The sequence below is a fragment of the Mustelus asterias genome, chromosome 28 (genome assembly GCF_964213995.1).
Source record: "Mustelus asterias chromosome 28, sMusAst1.hap1.1, whole genome shotgun sequence".
NCBI lineage: Eukaryota > Metazoa > Chordata > Chondrichthyes > Carcharhiniformes > Triakidae > Mustelus > Mustelus asterias.
The window spans coordinates 9,181,157-9,203,868 of NC_135828.1; the positions used below are offsets into that span (position 1 = coordinate 9,181,157).

General features: G+C 48.1%; 1 protein-coding gene across 6 annotated transcripts in view; it reads right to left on the reverse strand.

Annotated features, from left to right (window-relative positions):
- ndst2a (N-deacetylase/N-sulfotransferase (heparan glucosaminyl) 2a) overlaps window positions 1-22,712 on the reverse strand; it is a 567,251-nt gene that overhangs the window by 55,273 nt on the left and 489,266 nt on the right. For all 6 annotated transcript variants that reach the window (XM_078199425.1, XM_078199429.1, XM_078199428.1 and 3 more), the window contains one exon: window positions 9,015-9,169. In XM_078199425.1, coding sequence (XP_078055551.1) covers window positions 9,015-9,169 — 155 coding nt within the window. The remainder of the gene's footprint in view (window positions 1-9,014; window positions 9,170-22,712) is intronic.

Below are 22,712 nucleotides of genomic sequence, written 5' to 3' on the forward strand. Positions count from 1 at the left end.
TCTGTAAGTTTCAATTGGATACCCCCTCATCCTTTCAAACTCCATCGAGTATAGACCCAGACTCTTCAACCGCTCTTCATGTGACAAACCTTTCATTCCTGGGATCATTCTTGTGAACCTCCTTCTGGGCCCCCTCCAAAGCCAGCACGTCCTTCATTAGGTATGGGGCCCAAAACTGCTCACAATACTCCAAATGGGATCTGACCAGAGCCGTATACAGCCTCAGGAGTACATCCCTGCTCTTGTATTCTAGCCCTCTAGAAATGAATGCCAACATTGAATTTGCCTTCCCAATTGCTGACTGAACCTGCACGTTAACCTTCAGAGAGCCCTGAACCAGGACTCCCAAGTCTCTTTGTCCCTTCAAAGGGACACGGGGTCAAGAAGGTGTTTACATTTTCAGTATAAATAACAAGCAAATATCTTCACTCTTTAGTGGGAAGAAAGGCCACACTGTAAAGAGTTTAACTTTAACTTACTTGTTGGTTCATGACGTGGGTATAATGTTCAACTGAGTTTTTTTAATTCATTCACCCGGTGTGGGCATCGCTGGCTGGGTCAACATTTATTGCCCATCCCTTACTATCCTCCATTTCAGAGGGCAGTTGAGAGTCAACCACATTGCGGTGACTCTGGAGTCATATGTACAAAGAACAATACAGCACAGGAACAGGCCCTTCGGCCCTCCAAGCCTGCGCCGCTCATGTGCCCACTAGGCCATTCTTTTGTATCCCTCTATTCCCAGTCTGTTCATGTGGCTATCTAGATAAGTCTTAAACGATCCCAGCGTGTCTGCCTCAATCACCTTGCTTGGCAGTGCATTCCAGGCCCCCACCACCCTCTATGTAAAATACGTCCCCCTGACATCTGTGTTGAACCTTGCCCCCCTCACCTTGAACCCGTGACCCCTTGTGCTTGTCACCTCCGACCTGGGAAAAAGCTTCCCACTGTTCACTCTATCTATGCCCTTCATAATTTTATACACCTCTATTAGGTCGCCCCTCATCCTCCGTCTTTCCAGGGAGAACAACCCCAGTTTACCCAATCTCTCCTCATAGCTAAGACCCTCCATACCAGGCAACATCCAGGTAAACCGTCTCTGTACTCTCTCCAAAGCCTCCACGTCCTTCTGGTAGTGTGGCGACCAGAACTGGACGCAGTATTCCAAATGTGGCCTCACCATCGTTCTATACAGCTGCAACATCATGAGTCCAGACCGGGTAAGGATGGCAGATTTCCTTCCCTAAAGGGCATTAGTGAACCCGATGGGTTTTTCCGACAATCGACAATGGTTTCACGGCCATCAGTAGATTCTTAATTCCAGATATTTTTTATTGAATTCAAATTCCACCATCTGCCGTGGTGGGATTTGAACCCGGGTCCCCCAGAACATTACCCTGCGTCTTTGTACAAGTGTGGAAAATAGCGCAGTATTAAAGAAATGCTGTTATTTGTGACTAAATATACCTCACAGATATAGTTTATGCGAATTTGCTCCAAGCCAGTCACTCACAACTAAATATCAAGGCAAAGCTAACCACGACTACACTTTAAAGAAAGTGGCCACAAAGTACCTAAGGGTGCGCTGAGCTCACACAAGGCCCTCTATCAATTCAATTCTTTCATTCTCTTAAACCTGGCGCCTAAAAGTGTAAAAGAAATGTGTGGACGTAGGTGTGAAAAGTAAAAACGGAATGGTTCCATCCAACCGGGACATCAGTTTGCACAACCGACTGCATCACAGACAGCTGCACTGGAGTTATGCTCAATAAACATTCGGATCTGGACACATCACAGAGCTCATTCAGCTGGGGTCGGGAAATGGGGGAGGGAGAATCCTCTTATCAAGGCCGGAGCAGCCACACTGACGGATAATGGGTCTTCTGGAGGGACCACTGGGAAATGGTCCATTATGAGTGAGCAATCTCTGATAACAGACACAGCGACTGGAGCCCTGTCTAATGTTCAATGGTGTTTGCGTGGCCCAGAGACAAGGGGCGGAGGGGGGGGGTGGTTTTGACCAAAGCGACTTCACCACTCAATGTTTCAGACACGGTGCTACATTTTCATCTCACTCTGCCAGATAAATTCTGACGAATTCCCATCACTCTGAGCGACTGGAGGCGTCCGGCCAGTCGTTGCAATGTAGCACACTGCGATTTCAACCCCAGGAGCCTGAATAATACATGAGGAGTCTGCAGTGGAATGGATTTTCCGCAGTGATTAAGACCAAAGGAGGCCACAATTTGAAAGGCCTGTCAAACCCGTCTGCCATCGGAAATGGAAGTCTCGCCCACTTTTCCGTCCTGGACTCTTCTCCAAAGGAAATCAATCAGTTGCGTTTGTCAGCAGAATTCGGAAGAAAGGATTCAGCGTCGGGGCTGGTGTCCACAGAAAACAACTAAAGTTGCGAGTTGACTTTCAATGCTCGGAGCCATAGAAAGAAGTCTCACAACACCAGGTTAAAGTCTAACAGGTTTACCAAATAAACCTGTTGGACTTTAACCTGGTGTTGTGAGACTTCTTACTGTGCTTACCCCAGTCCAACACCGGCATCTCCACATCATGAGGAGCCATAGAGGCATAGAACGTAGAAAAGGCCCTTCAGCCCATCAGGAATGCACCAACAATAATACCACTAAAGGTGCGCTAATCCCATTTTACTTTTTTTTCCCTTTGGGAGAAAGATACAAAAGTCTGAGGTCACGTACCAACTCGAGAACAGCTTCTTCCCTGCTGCTGTCAGACTTTTGAATGGACTTACCTTGCATTTTGATCTTTCTCTACGCCCTAGCTATGGCTGTAACACTACATTCTGTACCCTCTCCTTTCCTTCTCTATGAATGGTATGCTTTGTCTGTAAAGCGCGCAAGAAACAATACTGTATGTTCATACATGTGACAATAATGAATCAAAGCAAAAAAACTTGTCGCATATCCTTGAAGTCATACATCTTATATCTCTTGAATCAATGATATTTTATTCCTAATCCCATGACACCTACAAATATTTGCATTGTGGTAACAGTATCCAGTGGGTTAGCATCTCTGTCTCTGAGCCAGGAGCTCCAGGTTCCAGTCCCACCCCAGGACCTGATGGTCAAGGAAGGTGCGTCCACAAACAGGTTGAGTATCGACCGGCTTCCAACACATGCCAATGGCAGGCGGTAAGAGCGGGAGAGATCCCCGGTCAGCCGTGAGATGGAAAGAATGTTGGAACCTTGTCCATTAACGTCCATAGATCCAGACTGCAACATGCATGTAAAAGGAGCAGGTTGCCTCAGCAACCCAGACCCCCTTGAGTGAACCACACCAAAAGTATACGATGTGACACTTCCCAGAAATGGGGGAAAAAAATAATAATTGAAAGGCTAAGCCCCTTTTCGGTTTCGTGCCCCTGGTTTACCACTCCTCCCAGTGGAACAAAACAGTGAAGAGGTTTAGAACAAAGAACAAAGAAAATTACAGCACAGGAACAGGCCCTTCGGCCCTCCAAGTCTGCACCAACCATGCTGCCCGACTTAACCAAAACCCCCTACCCTTCCGGGGACCATATCCCTCCATTCCCATCCTATTCATGTATTTGTCAAGACACTCCTTAAAAGTCACTACCGTATCCGCTTCCACAACCTCCCCCGGCAACGAGTTCCAGGCACCCACTGCTCTCTGTGTAAAAATTCTGCCTCGTACATCTGTTTTAATCCTTGCTCCTCGCACTTTAAACCTATGCCTCCTAGTAATTGACTCTTCCACCCTGGGAAAAAGCTTCTGACTATCCATTCTGTCCATGCCTCTGATAATCTTGTAGACTTCTATCAGGTCGCCCCTCAACCTCCGTCGCTCCAGTGAGAATAAACCAAGTTTCTCCAACCTCTCCTCATAGCTAATGCCCTCCATGCCAGGTAACATCCTGGTAAATCTTTTCTGTACCCTCTCCAAAGCCTCCACATCTTTCTGGTAGTGTGGTGACCAGAATTGAACACCATATTCCAAGTGCGGCCTAACTAAGGTTCTATAAAGCTGCAACATGACTTGCCAATTTTTAAACTCAATAAGTTCTAATAATGAATTGTTCGGAAGGATCTGGCTCATTCTGTTAATGAAAAATGACGAATTGAGACAGAGATTTCTGTCCAGTTTAATTGGAGGAGGCCTGATGCCTCAAAAATAAACACCATCTCCCTCGAAACACATTGAGGTCCGGGCCTACAAGTCATAGAATCATAGCGATATACAGCAAGGAAAACAGGCCCTTCAGCCCAAGTCGTCCATGCTGGTTAAGCTGACAAACAGTGAACAAATTCATCTGAAATTCACAGGTTACATTTTTCTCCTGCCTTTTCCCCATAACGCCTGATCCCCTTATTAATCAAGGACCTATCTAATGTTAAGGGGTATCTGGATGGAGGCGAGGTAGGGAGGCAGAGCAGTTTCGGGAGGGAAGTTTCAGAGCTAAGGGCCCAGGGTAGCTGAAAGCATGGCCACCGGTGGTGGAGCAACTGTGAGATAGCAAGAGGCCAGAATTGGAGGAGGGCAGGGATCTTGGGAGAGTTGTAGGCCCTGGCGGTGGTAGGGAGAGGCAAGTCCAGAGACGCATTGAAGAGCAAAGCTGAGAATTTTAACATCGAAACTTATTTATTAGTATCACAAGTCGGCTTACATTAACACTGCAATGAAGTCACTGTGAAAATCCCCTAGGTGCCATACCCCAGTGCCTATTCGGGTACACGGAGGGAGAATTTAGCATATCCAATGCATCTAACCAGCACGTCTTTCGGGCTGTGGGAGGAAACTGGAGCACCCGGAGGAAATCCAGGCAGCCACGGGGAGAAGGTGCAGACTCCGCACGGACAGTGACCCAAGCCGGGAATCGAACCCGGGTCCCTGGCGCTGTAAGGAAGCAGTGCTAACCACCGTGCCGCCCTAGTAAACCTTTGAAGGAAAACCTTTTACTTTGGAGCAAAGAGAATGGGGTCAGCATTATGGAAAGAGGAGTTTCTCTTCATTTACACAATGTTTGCTTCACTGGAAGGTCATTGCACGCTTGCTCAGGAGGAGCCAGATTAAAGTCAGAAAGCACTCTGATTCGCTCAGGTTGGAAATCCCATTCAAATCTGTGATCACAAATTTGATCCCCCAAAGGCTCTAGAACAAGCGACCTACAGACCAGCCCAAGCTGAGGGTAGTCATGACAGCATTGGACTTTTCTTCAGGATCTGCACATCAAAGACAGAATTCAAAATCATAAACTACGCTCTGAAACGAACACAAGAAATAGAAGGAGGAGTAGGCCATTCGGCCCTTCTAGCCTGCCCCGCCATTCAATGCAATCATGGCTGATCTATGCCATCCTCCACTCCTTTTCTGTGCCATTTCTCTGGATTTGCTATCATTTTCTGATTTCCTTTCTCCCCTCTCTTGCTCGGCTGTGGTCCAGTTCCACATAGGATCATACAGCACAGAATATGCATGAATTTGCTTCTGCTTTGTGGGCGGCACGGTGGCGCAGTGGCTAGCACTGCTGCCTCGCAGCGCCAGGGATCCAGGTTCAATTCTGGCCTTGGGTCACTGTCTGTGTGGAGTCTGCACTTCCTCCCAGTGTCTGCGTGGGTTTCAACCCACAGTCCAAAGACGCGCGGGTTAGGTTGATTGGCCATGCTAAATTGACCCTGTCAGGGGGATTAGCAGGGTAAATAAGGGTTATCGGAATAGGGCCTGGGTGGGATTGTGGTCGGTACAGACTCGATGGGCCGAATGGCCTCCTTTTGTACTGTAGGGATTCTATGAAAAGGAGGCCACTCAGCCCCTCACGCCTCATGCTAGATCTTTGAATGAGGTATCTGATTGGACCTGCTCCCTCTACTCTTTCTCCATTTTCCTGCAAGGTGTTTTGTCTCCTGCTCCAAGGACCTAGGCAATTCCCCTTTGAGAGCTACTAGCGGAATCGGATTCCACCAGCCTTTCAGGCAGTGCAATCCGGCTCCAAGCAACTTGCTGCGTTGAACAAAGAAAGCTCCCCTCCCACCTCTGCCCTTTTCCCCAGTTGACAGCCCACACATTATCCATCTGGCCTGCATTCATAGTGGGTAAGCACAGGAAACTTGGAGCCTACAGTCACCGGGAGTGCGCACACCTTGCAAGCATTCAATCTGGGGGTGGGGATGTGGTTTGTTAATCAGATGTGCGGCTAAACTGGAGACATTCCCCCATGATGACCAAGGGCCCAGTGAGATCAGCTAACTTGATAGCGATGAGGGGCCGTTCCTTAATCTCTTTGGGCCTTTGATACACGTGGTTACCCCACTGAATCCTCTGTGGAGGTCATTAAGCAGTCCAGAAACATGCATATTCTGCCAAAATTCTTTGTTTAAAAAGTCCCCAAGATATCAGTTCCATAAAACCTAAGAATGTAAGTCACATTTTAAAATCATTTGCAGGCAATTAGTTAGACTTGTTTAAATAAATAAAAAAATACTACTTTCTGTGAGCCCATGGTATAAATCATCTGGTTTCAGATTCCAATTACGAATACTTTCTGCTGTTCTTGGGTTTATGTTTTAAGAAGGACTTAGTGAGTGGAGTCTGTTAATTAGCCTGTTCTGTAGCCCATGTCCCAAAGGAATGCTTTACAGAAAATGCACCAAAAGCTCAGAACGGCAATCACTTAGCATTTTTAAAAATATATTTTCCACGCTGTTTCCTCAGAAGGTCAGCTAACAAAAAAGCTAAATTCTATCTAGAAAATCACGGCATTCGAAGCACCTTTCAACCATCCGCTGCCTTGTGTTCCTCTTTTTAAACTGCCGACACTAAAAGCTTAATTATTAGTGTCACAAGTAAGGCTTACATTAACACTGCAATGAAGTTACTGTGAAATTCTCCTTGCTGCTCGGAAACATCGGCAATCGCCATGGGTGGCAAAGGGTTAATCGAATATAAAACTACTGAAGGTGGGGGAGATGGGAACGTAGGTGCTAATGTCGCTGGACTCATAATCCAGAGGCCTAGGACTAATGTTCCAATAGTCTGGGTTCAAATCCCACCACGACATCTGGTGAAACTTATGATTCAATCGATAAGTCTGGAACATAAAGTTCATCGCAGCCATGGTGAGATCATGGAACTATCATTTATTGTTGTAAAAACCCATCTGGGTGATTAATGCCCTTCAGGGAAGGAAATCTGCCATCCTCTCCCAGTCTGGCTTTTAACTGCCCTTCAGTCGTCACTCACTCCAAGGGCAAGAAGGAATGCGCAATTATAAAGTTATTTCAGAATGTTTTTCTTTCTCAATTAAGTCAAAGCGAGCCATGGGAAAACTACAAGTTTTCAAGAATAATTTGGGCCCTTTCATTTCCAAAAATTGTCTTCAGCTACTTGTGAAGCAATTTTGTTTTGCAGTGCTCTGTGAGGGGAAGGGGGGGGGGGGGGTGGGTTCTATTCTTACATTTTGATATCGGGCTTCCTTTAACCAGAGTCACTGACAGGGCGGGACTGGCAAAGCATCGTGGGATCCGTCCACTCACTTAGTTTGGCTCAGAGCGGAATGATACGGCAAAGCAAGCCGCCATTGGAGCCGGTGGCTTTAACGGCACTTTCCCCGGCCACTCCGCCAATGGGAAAAATGGGAAAATTCTGCCCGCTATGTTTTCCAAATTAAGTCTGTATGGATTAGGCTGAAGACTGGATTATCTTCCTAATTTAAGCATCGGGTGTTCAACACTCTTTGCTTCAAGATTCGTTTGACTCCAAGTAAACCTCCCCCCACACTGTCCCAATATTCTCGACTCAATTTCCCACTCCTTCCAATGGTGGATTCTAGGGTAGTACTGATAGAGGAAGCACTGGAATCTTAAAGCATAATCCAACTGCTACTGCTCAACGCTGTGTGGGAGTCCGGAGGCAGATGATTCATCTACCCACCTTTCTAGAAGGGGGTATATCTGGTGGGTGGGTGGGCGAAGGGGCATGCCACGCTCTGAGTGCTCTGACATTCCCACCGGATACGCTTTTGAAAGGCCCGGCAGTACATCTGCTAAGAGCAGGTCCCTCGCTCCTCCTCTTCCACCCTAGAGAGGTTGCTGAGGAGTTCACTGGAACGGTACTTGGGGTAAACATCTGGAGTTATGTGAGGAAACTTTTGGGCCTGTTCTCCTTACAGCAGAGAAGGCCGAGGGGTGATTTGCTCAAAACCTTGAAGGGCTTTGATAAGAGTAAATAAGGAGAAACTGCTTCCAATGGCAGGAACCAATAAACATCGATGATTGGCAATACAACCTGAGGCAACACAAGAAATATTTCTTTTCACACAGCGAGCTAATATGATCTGGAAAGCGCTGCCTGAAAGGGCGGTGGAAGCAGATTAAAAAGTAACACTCAAAAGGGAACTGGATAAATATTTGAAGGGGTATGAATCACAGGAATATGGGGCAAGGACAGGTCTAAATTGATAACTCCAGCAGAGATAGCACAGGTATAACGGGCCGAACAGCCTCCTTCAGTGCTGTACCATTCTGCGATTCAATGAATTTAGAATTTAAATATTTCCATCGAATCATTGTCTCCATAGCTTTGTCCCAGGGCAGAAATGACAATTACAAGGGGGCACAAGTTCAAGGTAAAGGGGGGGGGGGGGGGGGGGGGGGGGGGGAGAGAAGGTTCAGTGGAGATGTGCAGGGGAAGTGTTTTTTACAGAGGATGGTGGGGGCCTGGAATGCATTGTCAAGTGAGGTGGTTGTGGCAAACACATTAGCAACATTTAAGACTTATCGGGATAGACACATGAACAGACAGGGAATAGAGGGATACGGGTGGTTGGTCCAGGTAGGACAGCATGATCGGTGCAGGCTTGGAGGGCCAAAGGGCCTGTTCCTGTGTTGTAATGTTCTTTGAGTCCGTTATACGGAGCTAGGCATTGGGCAGGTATTGAGAATCCAATGATTTGGAGAATGGACAATGAAGGTGGGCTTCACAAAGGCCTTTCTGAGGGGGAAGATACCCAAGCTCGCAACTTACCAGCGCAAACTGCTTGTTCAGCTTCATCTGCTCAGCCAAAACGGTCTCGTTGTGGAACAGATGTGGCTGCATGTGACTCCACATGTGGGGAAACCACCAGAACTCCTTCCTATGCTTCAGCAACATGTCATCACCTTCATCCTCCTCATTGGCCCCTGGAAGGAAACGAGAGAGAGCAGAGTTGGAGCAGAGTTGCTGATTCTGGGGCGGGGGGGGTCCAACCAAAATGGGCAACGTCCCCAATGCCCTGACCCGCAATCTGTTAAGAGTCAACATGACGCAGCTACTCATGGTGTTTAGGTCATTTGATATATAGAGGATCATAGAATCTCTACAGTGCAGAAGGAGGCCATTCGACCCATCAAGTCTGTGCCGACAACAATCCCACCCAGACCCTATCCCTGAAACCCCACATACATACCCTGCTAATCCCTCTAAAATACGCATCCTGGGACACTAAGGGTCAATTTAGCATGGCCAATGCACCTAACCCACACATCTTTTGGACTGTGGCAGGAAACAGGAGCACCTGGAGGAAACCCACGCAGACACGGGGAGAACGTACAGACTCCGCACAGACAGTGACCCAAGCCGGGAATCGAACCCAGGTCCAGGCTCGATGGGCAAAATGGCCTCTTTCTGTACTTTAGTGATTCTATGAAACTGTGTGAACAAGAACAGCATCCACCCATGTCAAGTCCCCTCAGAATCTTAAATGTTTCGCTAAGATCATCTCTCATCCTTCTAAACTCCAATGGTACTCAGGCCCCAACCTACTCAATCTTCAAATTATCCCTTCATCCCAGGAATCAGGAACGAGAGATCCCATGATATTTTCATTACTCCTGGCCACAATCCAGTGATTCCAGCTGAAGAAGTGAGCAGGAGGCCTAAGTTTCAGCCCGGCCTTGAGGTAGATTTGTAACTAAATAGTCTGCTCTCTCGATCCAGGAGTGGGGAACAAACAAATTGTCAGGCTGTTAGCCACACGTGCAGGACAACATCCTTGGACAAGTCACTGGAGAGGGTGGGAGGAGAAAAAAGGGGCGGGGAGGGGGAGACAGAATCATAGAATCCCTACAGTGCAGAAGGAGGCTATTCGGCCCATCGAGTTTGCATCGACCACAATCCCACCCAGACCCTATATCCCCGTAACCCCATGCATTTACGCTAGCTAGTCTCCCTGACACTAAGGGGTAATTTAGCACGGCCAATCCACCTAACCCGCACATCTTTGGACTGTGGGAGGAAACCGGAGCACCCGGAGGAAACCCACGCAGACATGGGGAGAATGTGCAGACTCCGCACAGACAGTGACCCAAGCCGGGAATCAAACCCGGGTCCCTGGCACTGTGAGACAGCAGTGCTAACCTCTGTGCCACTATGCCGTCTCTCTCAGAAGAAAGAGAGAATGAATGAAAAAAGTATGAAAACAAAGGACATGCATTTGTACAGGGTCCTTTCAATTCCTCCAATTGTCTCAGATCACTTCACAGCCAAGAAAACACTTTGGAGACGCAGGCAATGTTTTGCAGTCAATCACACCAACCAATGTGCACACAGTAAAATCCATAGAATAGCGATGAACAAAAGGTAACTTCGCTGTTGGCCAGGACATCTGAACTCACCTGCTCTTCCATATAAAAGCTTAAGGGATGCTTTGTAGCCACGCACCCATTCAGGCAGACAGGAGAGGTCTTTGTTTAAGATCTCACCTGAAAAACATCACCTCTGACAGTGCAGCACCCCAGCAGTACGGTGCTGAAGCATTATCCCCGGTCATCTGATCCAGTCATGCAGGGGAACCTGAACCCTCCTGACTCGGAGATGAGACTGCTATCTACTCCACCAACCTGATAGGAAAACTTAATCTTGGGTTCAAATTTGTACTCTGGCATCAAGCTCCTGGAGTCTAAACCAGGGAGGCACAACTTCAAAATAAGGAGGAAGCCACTTGGGACCGAGATAGAAATGTATTTACTCCAATGGTTGTGAATCTTTGGAATTCTCTACCCCAGGGGGCTGTGGAAGCTCAGTCATTGGGCACGCTTAAGGTAGAGATTGATACGATTTCTAATTAACAATAACGTAAAGGGGTGGCACGGTGCCACAATGGTTAGCACTGCTGCCTCACAGCGCCAGGGACCCGGGTTCGATTCCCAGCTTGGATCACTGCAGAGTTTGCACACTCTCCCCGGGTCTGCATGGGTTTCCTCCGGGTGCTCCAGTTTCCTCCCACAGTCCGAAGATGTGTGGGTTAGGTGGATTGGCCACGATAAATTGCCCCTTAGTGTCAGGGGGACTAGCTAGGGTAAATGCGTGGGGTTATGGGGACAGGACCTGGGTGGGATTGTGGTTGATGTAGACTCGATGGGCCGAATGGCCTCCTTCTGAATTGTAGGATGCTATGATCCTATAAGGGTTATGGGGATAGCGTGGGTAAAAAGACATTGAAGTGTCCAATCAGCCGTGATTGTGTTGAATGGCGGAGCAGGCTTAATGGGCTGAATGGCCTACTTCTGTTCCTATGTTCAAACATAGCCTTTATCAATCGAGGGATTGAGTTTAGGAGTCCGGGGATAATGATGCAGCTATATAAGACCCTCGTCAGGCCCCACTTGGAGTACTGTGCTCAGTTCTGGTCGCCTCATTACAGGAAGGATGTGGAAAAGATTGAAAGGGTGCAGAGCAGATTTACAAGGATGTTACCTGGATTGAGTGGCATGCCTTATGAGGATAGGCTGAGGGAGCTCGGTCTTTTCTCCTTGGAGAGACGTAGGATGAAAGGAGATCTAATAGAGGTATATAAGATGTTGAGAGGCATAGATCGGGTGGACTCTCAGAGGCTTTTTCCCAGGGTGGAAATGGCTGCTACGAGAGGACACAGGTTTAAGGTGCTGGGGGGTAGGTACAGGGGAAATGTTAGGGGGAAGTTTTTCACACAGAGGGTGGTGGGCGAGTGGAATCGGCTGCCGTCAGTGGTGGTGGAGGCAAACTCAATAGGGTCTTTTAAAAGACTCCTGGATGAGTACATGGGACTTAATAGGATGGAGGGTTATAGGGAGACCTAAAAGGTAGGGATATGTTCAGCACAACTTGTGGGGCCGAAGGGCCCGTTTTGTGCTGTAGCTTTGCTATGTTTCTATCTCTGGCTATGGGTTGAGTGTCCTGACTTGAGCTAAGTCCTGTTCAGCCATCACCCCTGCACTTGCTGACCCAGCCCTGGTCAAACAACGCCTAGATTTAAAAATTCTCATCTTTGTTTGCAAATCGCTCTGTGCCCTGCCCTTCCCTCGCTCTATAATCTCCTCCAGCCCCTCATATCCCCACATATCTGCAATCCTGGCTTTTTGAGCATTCCTGATTTCAATCACTCCATTGCTGTCTTCAGACGCCTGGGCCCTAAGCTCCGAAATTCCCTCTTTGAAACTCGCCGCCTCCCTCCCCTGTTTCAGGTGGTCCTTAGAGCCTACCTCTTTGACCAAGCTTTGGGCCACCCGCACTGACGTATCGCAGGGCTTGGTGTTCAAGCATTGCTTGGTATGGCTCCTGTTCTGACCAAGACCGCACAAAACTACAAAGGGTCGTGAATGTAGCCCAATCCATCGCGCAAACCAGCCTCCCATCCATTGACTCTGTCTACACTTCCCACTGCCTCGGGGAAAAGCAGCCAGCATAATCAAGGACCCCACGCACCCCGGGCATACTCTCTTCCACCTTCTTCCGTCGGGAAAAAGTCTGAGGTTGCGTACCAACCGACTCAAGAACAGCTTCTTCCCTGCTGCCATCAGACTTTTGAATGGACCGACCTTATATTAAGCTGATCTTTCTCTTCACCCCAGCTATGACTGCAACAACACATTCTGCACCCTCTCCTTTCCTTCTCCCCCATGTACTCCATGAACTGTATGCTTTGTACAACACGCGAGAAACAATACAATCCCAATACATGCGACAAGAACGAACCAAATCAAATCATTGCTCCCGCGAAGTACTTCACAATGTTTTATTAGGTTCAAGGTGCTACATAAATGCAAGTTGTTGTTGTAATTTAAAAATGACGAGGCATTAACGCGCTCTCTTAACAGAGGACGTTTGTGAGCAGCTGAAGGGGACTCTTTGCTTGCGGGAGACAATCAACAGTAACCCGAGACTGCCTGTGGAGGTAGTGAAAGACACCTGGGAAACAAATCATGGCAAAACCCATTAGATTGCTTTCCCTTCACAAAGGAAGATTGTTTTGTGGCTAAGCACTTACATACATACATATATATATATATATATATAGTACAAAGTGCTGAATGCAAGGAGGAACCCGAGACCTCTTTTCAGGTTAAGCTATGAGTCACCTTGGGATCTTTAAGGAGGGTTTCACTATTTCAAATCGATAAAGTACACAACTCTACTGTTTCTTTTGTCCAAAGTAGCTTCCCTTCTTAAAGTTAAAGTTTATTTATTAGTGTCACAATTAGGCTTACATTAACACTGCGATGAAGTTACTGTGAGAATCCCCTAGTCGCCCACACTCCGGCGCCCGTTCGGGGACACTAAGGGAGAATTTAGCACGGCCCAATCCACCTAACCCGCACGTCTTTCAGATTGTGGGAGGAAACCGGAGCGCCCGGAGGAAACCCACGCAGACGCGGGGAGAACGTGCAAACTCCACATAGTCACCCACTAGGGCAGCACAGTGGTTAGCCCTGCTGCTTCACAGCGCCAGGGACCCGGGTTCGATTCCCGGCTTGGGTCACTGTCTGTGCGGGGTCTGCACGTTCTCCCCGTGTCTGCGTGGGTTTCCTCCGGGTGCTCCAGTTTCCTCCCACAGTCCAAAGACCTGCTGGTTAGGGGTACATTGGCCGTGCTAAATTCTCCCTCAGTGTACCCGGAACAGGCGCCGGAGTGTGGTGACTAGGGGATTTTCACAGTAACTTCATTACACTGTTAATGTAAGCCGACCTGTGACGAATAAATAAACTTTTTAGGCCAGGAATCAAACTCGGGTCCCTGGCGCTGTGAGGCAGCAGTGCCAACCACTGTGCCACGTTACTGCTCTCCTGGCTTTAGTGCCCAGTTAGGATCATTGTCCAATGTTACTGAATGAACCAAAAATGGGTTAATGGTCCTGTTACGAAAGGCAAAAGGAATTTTATTATAAGGGTATCCAGTATCCGTATAACATCGCTCAACGCCTCAATCAGTGTCCAGTCTCTATCGCTGTGATTATGGACTGGGCAGTTCAGGAGATGAGTAACGTACAGTAATGGACCCAAATCAACTGATCTTTGCAACCAAACTTCACCGCGGGGCCTCGAGCACGTAATCTGGGTCGACACTCTCGTGCCGTACTGAGGGAGTGCTGCAGTGCCGTCTGTCAGTGAGACTTTAAACCAAGGTCTGTTTGCTTTTTCAAATGGAAATTCAAAAGCAAAAATCTCTTGGCGCGATGTGCGGTAACTCTGCCGTCTTTTATTAGACGTCGACTAACGCCATCAAAAAACCGACTGACCAGTAAGTCGACGAGTAAATCAACTTGCGCGTCACTAGTGGGGGCTGTTGCAACACAGCACTGCTGCCTCACAGCGCCAGTGACCTGGGTTCAATTCCGGCCTCAGGTGACTGCATGGAGTCTGCACGTTCTCCCCCCGTCGTGTTTGCGTCCGTTTCCTCCGAGTGCTCCGATTTCCTCCTACTCTCCAGTGATGTGCGGTTAGGTGGATTGGACGTGGGAAATGCGCGGGGTTACAGGGAGAGGGTGGGGGAGAGGGCCTGGGTAAGATACTTTGTCAGAGAGTCGGCGCAGACTCGATGGGCTGAATGGCCTCCTTCTGCACTGTAGGGAGTCTACGATCAGCATTCACTGTGAGCCCTTTAAGTGGTGTGTGCATGTCTCTCTGCATGCACGTGTCATTGTATGTTACATGCATGTCACATCATGTCAAAGTACATTTGTGCTTCATTGTGCATGCCTCTCTGCTTGTGTCTCTCTCTTAATTTACGAGGATGTTGCCAGGGGGCTGAGTTATAGGGAGAGATTGGACAAGCTAGACTTCTTTCTTTGGAGCGTAGGAGACCGAGGGGTAATCTTATAGAGGTGTATAAGATCATGAGAGGCTTGGATAGGGTGAATGCACTCAGCCTTTTTCCCGGGGTTGGGGAATGGAGAATTAGAGGGCGCAGGTTTAAGTTAAGAGGGGAAAGAATTAATGGGAACCTGAGGAGCAAACGTTTTACCCAGAGGGTGGTGCGTGTGTGGAATGAGCTGCCGGAAGTGGCTGAGGCAGGGACAACATTGAAAAGGCATTTGGACAGATACATGGATAGGAAAGGGTTAGAGGGATATGGGCCAAATGCAGGCAAATGGGGTTAGCTTAGATGGGCTTCTTGGTCGGCATGGACCAGTTTGGGCCGAAAGGCCTGTCTCCGTGTCATACATTCTATGATGCTGGTGGTCAGATTTGCAGTGTGCCAAACGCAATGAGGAATTGGGAAATAGCAGCAAATTGTGTAAATATCTATCCACATGTTTTGTGAAGCATTTTGAAATGTCACTCGATTTTCCAGTTTAATTCCTTACAAGAAGAATTATCGTCTCGCCTACAAGGTTTCAAGCAGCCTGAAGCTTGCTTTTTTACCACAGTTGGAATTAATGTGGATGTGAGCTCAGATACATTGTTGGTAAATTTCACCATGATAACCTCACCCATTTCCATCCACGCCTCAGCTCATCTGCTGCTGAAACCCTCATCTGTGCCGACATCACCTCCTGGTTTGACTATTCCAATGCTCTCCTGGTCAGTCTCCCATTTTCCGCTCTCTATAAACTTGAGCTGATGCGAAAACTCTGCTGTCATAATCTCAACTCGCTGCAGATCCCATTTACCCATCAGCCCTCTGCTTGCTGACGCCCCCCCCGCCGACCCTGGGTCTGGCAACATCTCCATTTCAACATAACCACTCTCGTTTTCCAAGACCCTCCACAGCCTTGTGCCTTTTCCCTCCCCCCCGCCCCCATCTCTCTAACCTTCTCCAGCCCGAATCCTTCTACACGCAGAAGATGATGGTGGAGGCAGAAGTCAGATTGTTCAGGATGTTGTTCTACGCCGTGGTGGTGGGGATGCGTGGGGTAGCACTGGGTGCTCCGGTTTCCTTCCACAGTCCAAAGATGTGTAGGTTAGCTGAATTGGCCATGCTAAATTGTCCCTTAGTGCCCAAAGATGTGTAGGTTAGCTGGATTGGCCATGCTAAATTGCCCCTTAGTGCCCAAAGATGTGCAGGTTAGGTGGATTGGCCATGCTAAATTGCCCCTTAGTGCCCAAAGATGTGCAGGTTAGGTGGATTGGCCATGCTAAATTGCCCCTTAGTGCCCAAAGATGTGCAGGTTAGGTGGATTGGCCATGCTAAATTGCCCCTTAGTGCCCAAAGATGTGTAGGTTAGCTGGATTGGCCATGCTAAATTGCCCCTTAGTGCCCAAAGATGTGCAGGTTAGCTGGATTGGCCATGCTAAATTGTCCCTTAGTGTCCAAAGATGTGTAGGTTAGCTGAATTGGCCATGCTAAATTGCCCCTTAGTGTCCAAAGATATGCAGGTTAGGTGGATTGGCCATGCTAAATTGTCCCTTAGTGTCCAAAGATGTGTAGGTTAGCTGAATTGGCCATGCTAAATTGTCCCTTAGTGTCCAAAGATGTGTAGGTTAGCTGGATTGGCCATGCTAAATTGTCCCTTAGTGTCCAAAGATGTGTAGGTTAGCTGGATTGGCCATGCTAAATTGCCCCTTAGTGTCCAAAGATGTGCAGGTTAGGTGGATTGGCCATGCTAAATTGTCCCTTAGTGTCCAAAGATGTGTAGGTTAGGTGGATTGGCCATGCTAAATTGTCCCTTAGTGTCCAAAGATGTGTAGGTTAGGTAGATTGGCCATGCTAAATTGTCCCTTAGTGTCCAAAGATGTGTAGGTTAGGTGGATTGGCCATGCTAAATTGCCCCTTAGTGTCCTGGGATGTGAATGCTAGAGGGTAAATATGTGAGGTTACGAGGATAGGGCCTGGGTGAGATTCTTGTCAGTGCAGACTCGATGGGCCGAATGGCCTCCTTCTGCACTGTAGGGTTTCTATGTTAAATGAAGATCACCATCGATGGATGCGTTACGTGGGACAAATAGTCTGCCTCATCTGGACCTATCTTTATGAGGGCCTCCCACTTCAGTAACCCATCTTCTGGAAAGCTTTGAGACGTTGCTTCCATGGCATTCCTTCAAGCGCTCACTGGCTAGCTAATATCCGTGGAGTCACGCAGCTCTGTTTAAAACTGAACAGACTGGTTCACTTCCCATCAGACGCACAAAGAAACAGAGTTTGCCTTTGTTGTTCCAAAAATCTAGTTCTGGGTCAGGTTACAACTTATTTCACAGAGTGAAACCTGCCCTAAGCAGATACCCAAGGGATTGCCAGAAAGTAGTTTCCTTAATCCATGGTTCGCTGTACTCAATCCCAAGGTCACCATTGAGGTGACTCCCATTCATCTCTTTTCGATTGCTCCTATTGCGTCTTTTCTATTTATCTGGCTTCAACCTCCTTTTTATCTTCCTCCTCAACGTTTTCCTTTCATTCTCTTACCTGTATCACATTCCATTTTCTGTCGCTTATTTTTTTTTTAACAAAAGAAGATCTCTGTCTGCATTTTGCCTTTGCCAGGCTGTCTTTACTCACTGTCCCTTCCCCCACCTGAATCCGTCCCAACAACTTGCATTGTTTCCAGTGCTATAGCACCCCAAAGTGCCTCACAAGAGTGGCACGGTGACACAGTGGGTTAGCACTGCTGCCTCACAGTGCCAGGGACCTGGGTTCGATTCCCGGCTTTGGGTCGCTGTCTGTGTGGAGTCTGCACGTGTCTGCGTGGGTTTCCTCCGGGTGCTCCAGTTTCCTCCCACAGTCTGAAAGACGTGCTGGTTATAACAAAGAACAAAGAAAATTACAGCACAGGAACAGGCCCTTCGGCCCTCCAAGCCTGCACCGAGTATGCTGCCCACCTGAACTAAAATCCCCGACCCTTCCGGGGACCATATCCTTCTATTCCCATCTCATTCATGTACTTGTCAAGACGCTCCTTAAAAGTCACTACCGTACCCGCTTCCACTACCTCCCCCGGCAACGGGTTCCAGGCACCCACCACTCTCTGTGTACAAAATCTGCCTCGTACATCTCTTTTAAACCTTGCCCCTCACACCTTAAACCTATGCCCCCTAGTAATTGACTCTTCCACCCTGGGAAAAAGCCTCTGGCTATCCACTCTGTCCATGCCTCTCATAATCATGTAGACTTCTATCAGGTCTCCCCTCAATCTCCATCGCTCCAGTGAGAACAAACCAAATTTCTCCAACCTCTCCTCATAGCTAATGCCCTCCATACCAGGCAACATCCTGGTAAATCTTTTCTGTACCCTCTCCAAAGCCTCCACATCCTTCTGGTAGGTGCAATGGCCGTGCTAAATTCTCCCTCAGTGTACCCGAACGGGCGCCGAAGTGTGGCGACTAGGGGAATTTCACAGTAACTTCAATGCAGTGTTCATGTAAGCCTTACCTGTGACTAATAAATAAACTTTACTTTTACTTTAAGAGTGATCATTAAAACCAAGTTCCACATGGGGAGAGCCACACAGGTGACCCAAAGCTAACTTGGCAAATATTCTTTACACGTACGGGAAAGTCATGAAGTTCCGACAGTTCTGCCCCCATCTTTTCAAGCGGCAGCTGTTGACTAAGGCCCTGCTGTTCCCTCCTCTACAACCATCTTCCGTTTCTTCTGTGTGTCCTGTTACCATCGCCTTTTGCGTCACAACATCAACATAGAAAATAGAAGCAGGAGTTGGCCAAATGGGCCTTCGTTCCACCTATATTCAGTCCTGGTCCCACACGAGGGAGATTGTGAGGAGTTGAGGACATCAGAAACAGAGGCAGAAATAGGATATGTGGCCCCTCAGTCTCCAACAAGTCCACTTCCCCCACTATCTCCATATCCCTTAGTGCCACAAACCCTCATAGAAAATAGAATCAGGAGGAGGCCATTCGGCCCTTCAAGCTCACACTGCCATTCATTTTGATCATGGCTGATCATCAAATTCAATAACCTGATCCCCCACTCCCCCCGCCGCCCATATTCCTTGATCTCTTTAGCCCCAAAAGCTATATCTAATTGCTTCTTGAAATCACAGAACATTTTGGCCTCAACTACTTTCTGTGGTAGTGAATTCCACACATTCACCACTCTCTGGCTGAAAAACATTCTCCTCACCTCAGTCCTAAAAGTAAGCCTTACTTGTGACTAACACTTTAAGAGGATCATTAAAACCAAGTTCCACATGGGGAGAGCCACACAGGTGACCCAAAACTAACTACTGTCTCTAACTCAGTCCCTAATCCTCAACCTATGACCCCTAGTTCTGGGCTCCCCAACCATCAGGAACATTTTTCCTGTATCTACCCTGTCTAATCCTGTTAGAATTTTAAAAGATTCCATGAGATCCCCTCTCATTCTTCCAAACTCCAATAAATATAATCACTTCTGACATTTATTCCTCGTTGCCTTTTACTCTATCATAGACCTTCCATGTTGTTCTTTAGCCACCCTGCCTCCCTCCCTCACTCACTCACTGAAAACCTGTTGCATTTCCCCAACTGTCCCCAGTTCTGATGAACCTGAAGTGTTCATTTTGGGCGGGATTTTCCAGCCCCGCCCACCGGCGGGATCTTCCAGTCCCGCCAAAGTCAACGGAGATTTGAATGGCTCCCCAATTTGGGGGGGGGGGGGGGGGCAGGGAGAGAGAGAACCGCTGGGGGTTGGGGGGGGGGGGGGGGTGTTTGGACAATTCCAGCGGGGGTGGTGGGAGGTGGTTTGGACAATTCCAGCCTTTGTTTTACTCTTTCCACATCTTGTCTGACCCGCTGAGCATTCCCAGTTTAATTTCAGATTTCCAGCACTCATTCGTGCATGACCTGCCTCGAATTACCACCGTCACGCGAAACCAGACATCGCAACGGCCAATGCAGCTTGCGGGGTGTTGGTAGGAAAGCTTTTGGGGAGACTATTAGGCTGGAGTTAGAAGTTAAAATCCAGAAATTCTGTATTTCTGATTCTCCTTTTGAGGTGATTTTACTCTGGGAAGGAATCTTTCACCAGCGTAGCTGGTTGCAAAAAGCTGATCCACTCCTGGGGTCCTTATTAACGGCCTGGTATAAAGCTTCTTCGCTGTATCAAAGCCAATACAATGCTGGAGAGAAATCACAGGCTTAAGCCAAGATGCAATTTGTGCGAGGCTCATAACTCACCACCTGGGTCACGGGCTTACAGCAGTAAAATAAGTTAAATCCCATTTTTATTACATGGGATTTCAGACTTCTGACTGACGTTCTATAGGTTGTACTCTACAATTCCAGTACTCTGTGTAAGCTGAACGCTTCATTCAATGTTTCAGAACGCTGTGCTGTCTAACTGACGTACAAGTGCGTTACCATCACGGTGTCTCCTTGCCAACACAATATGGCCGCCACAAGGCAATGGAGCAGAAGCTGGAGTTGCAATGGAAGCAGATGGTCCGACTGGTTGGAGAAACGGAACTGCGGGTGCGCATGCCGGCAACAAACATTACATAAAGCTTCGACACTCCCCACAGCCCGAACCTGCAGAGGATGGGATTTATAATGCTGGGCCGTGCAGGTTCAGTAGGCAAAGCACCCAAGGCGCACCTGCCAGTCAAACCCTTAGATGGGCGGCACGGTGGCACAGTGGTTAGCACTGCCACCTCACAGCGCCAGGGATCCGATCCCCGGCTTGGGTCACTGTCTGTGCGGAGTTTGCACGTTCTCCCCGTGTCTGCGTGGGTTTCCTCCGGGTGCTCCGGTTTCCTCCCACAGTCCAAAGATGTGCGGGTTAGGATGCATTGGCCGTGCTAAAATTCTCCCTCAGTGTACCTGTAATAAGTCTTTGGAAGCAGAAGTCCCTTCACCAAAATCCCTTCATTTACAATTCCAACAGCAGTACACATGGTGCTCGCAGTCAGCAGTCTACCTTCGGGAGTGCCAGAGGAACTGACACACCCCAGTTAAATACAAGGAAAAGACTCCCTGATTGGCCCATCAATTGACTCCTTAATCAGGGAGTTCATATTCCAATAGGCCAACCTCAATGGCCTGATTGAAGTCATTACAGTATCCAAACAGGCACCGGAGTGTGGGGACTGGGGCATTTTCACAGTAACTGCATTGTAGTGTTAATGTAAACCCACTTGTGGCACTAATAAATAAACTTCAAACTAGATTGCTTTCCTAGGTTCTACAACAGCACAAGGAACAAGATACATCTTGGAGACGTGCTGGAGGAGCACTGTCCTCTTTCTCCAGGACAACACCCCTTTTAGAACAGGGTTGACCTGTCATGTCCAGACAACACGCTCCTGAAACGGGGCTTGAACCTTCAATGCCGTGACCCTAAGGTATTGAAGACAGGTGAAAGTCAGTGTATTAAGAAGGAGCATAAGAACAGAAGGAAAAAGGAGCTGGAGGAGGCCATTTGGCCCCTCATGGCTGCACGCCCATTCTTTATGATCATGGCGGATCTGACTGTGGCCTCGAACTCCACTTTCCTTAAAGTTTATTTATTATTCATAGAAATCATAGAAACCCTACAGTACAGAAAGAGGCCATTCGGTCCATCGAGTCTGCACCGACCACAATCCCACCCAGGCCCTACCCCCATATCCCGACACATTTACCCGCTAATCCCTCTAACCTACACATCCCAGGACTCTAAGGGGCAATTTTTAGCATGGCCAATCAACCTAACCCGCACATCTTTGGACTGTGGGAGGAAACCGGGGCACCCGGAGGAAACCCATGCAGACACGAGGAGAATGTGCAAACTCCACACAGATAGTGACCCAAGCCGGGAATTGAACCCGGGTCCCTGGCGCGTTAGGTTGATTGGCCATGCTAAAAATTGCCCTTAGTGTCCTGAGATGCGTAGGTTAGAGGGATTAGCGGGTAAATGTGTCGGGGTATGGGGGCAGCAGTATTAACCACTGGACAACCGTCCTTGATAACCCTCGACTCCTAGGTAATCTGTCTAACTCAGCCTTGAAGATATTCAACGACCCAGCCTCCACTTCTCACTGGGGAGGATTCTTATTCCGAAACAGTGTACCCTAGTTTGAGATTTCCTCAAGGGAGGGAACCATACTCTCAGCATCTACCCTGCCAAACCTCCTCAGAATCCTACACGTTTCAGTAAGATGGGCAGGCTGAGATGATGGGTTTCTGCATGGACAAGATGACAAACACATTCTGCCAATCATCTGTCACTTTCCGGGAAACCAGCACAAGGCATCGCGCATTATTTTTCCTACCCTGCTTTCTTTGACCCTGTGGAGAGAGAATAGAACTAACATTTCGAGTCTGGATGATCACGAAGGGTAATCCTGACTCAAAACGTTGGCTCTATTCTCTCTCTCCGCAGATGCTGTCAGGCATGCTGGGATTTTCCAGCATTAAGCGAGCTGGAGAACAAAAGGGGAACATAAATGATTCATCGCACGCCGGAAGCAACATCTATCTGAATCAGCTGGTAACAGTTACCCTGGAACCACGTCTGAAACAGGAGGTGTGATCAATTATTCTGTTGCTGTTCGTGGGATCTTGCTGTGCGCAAATTGGC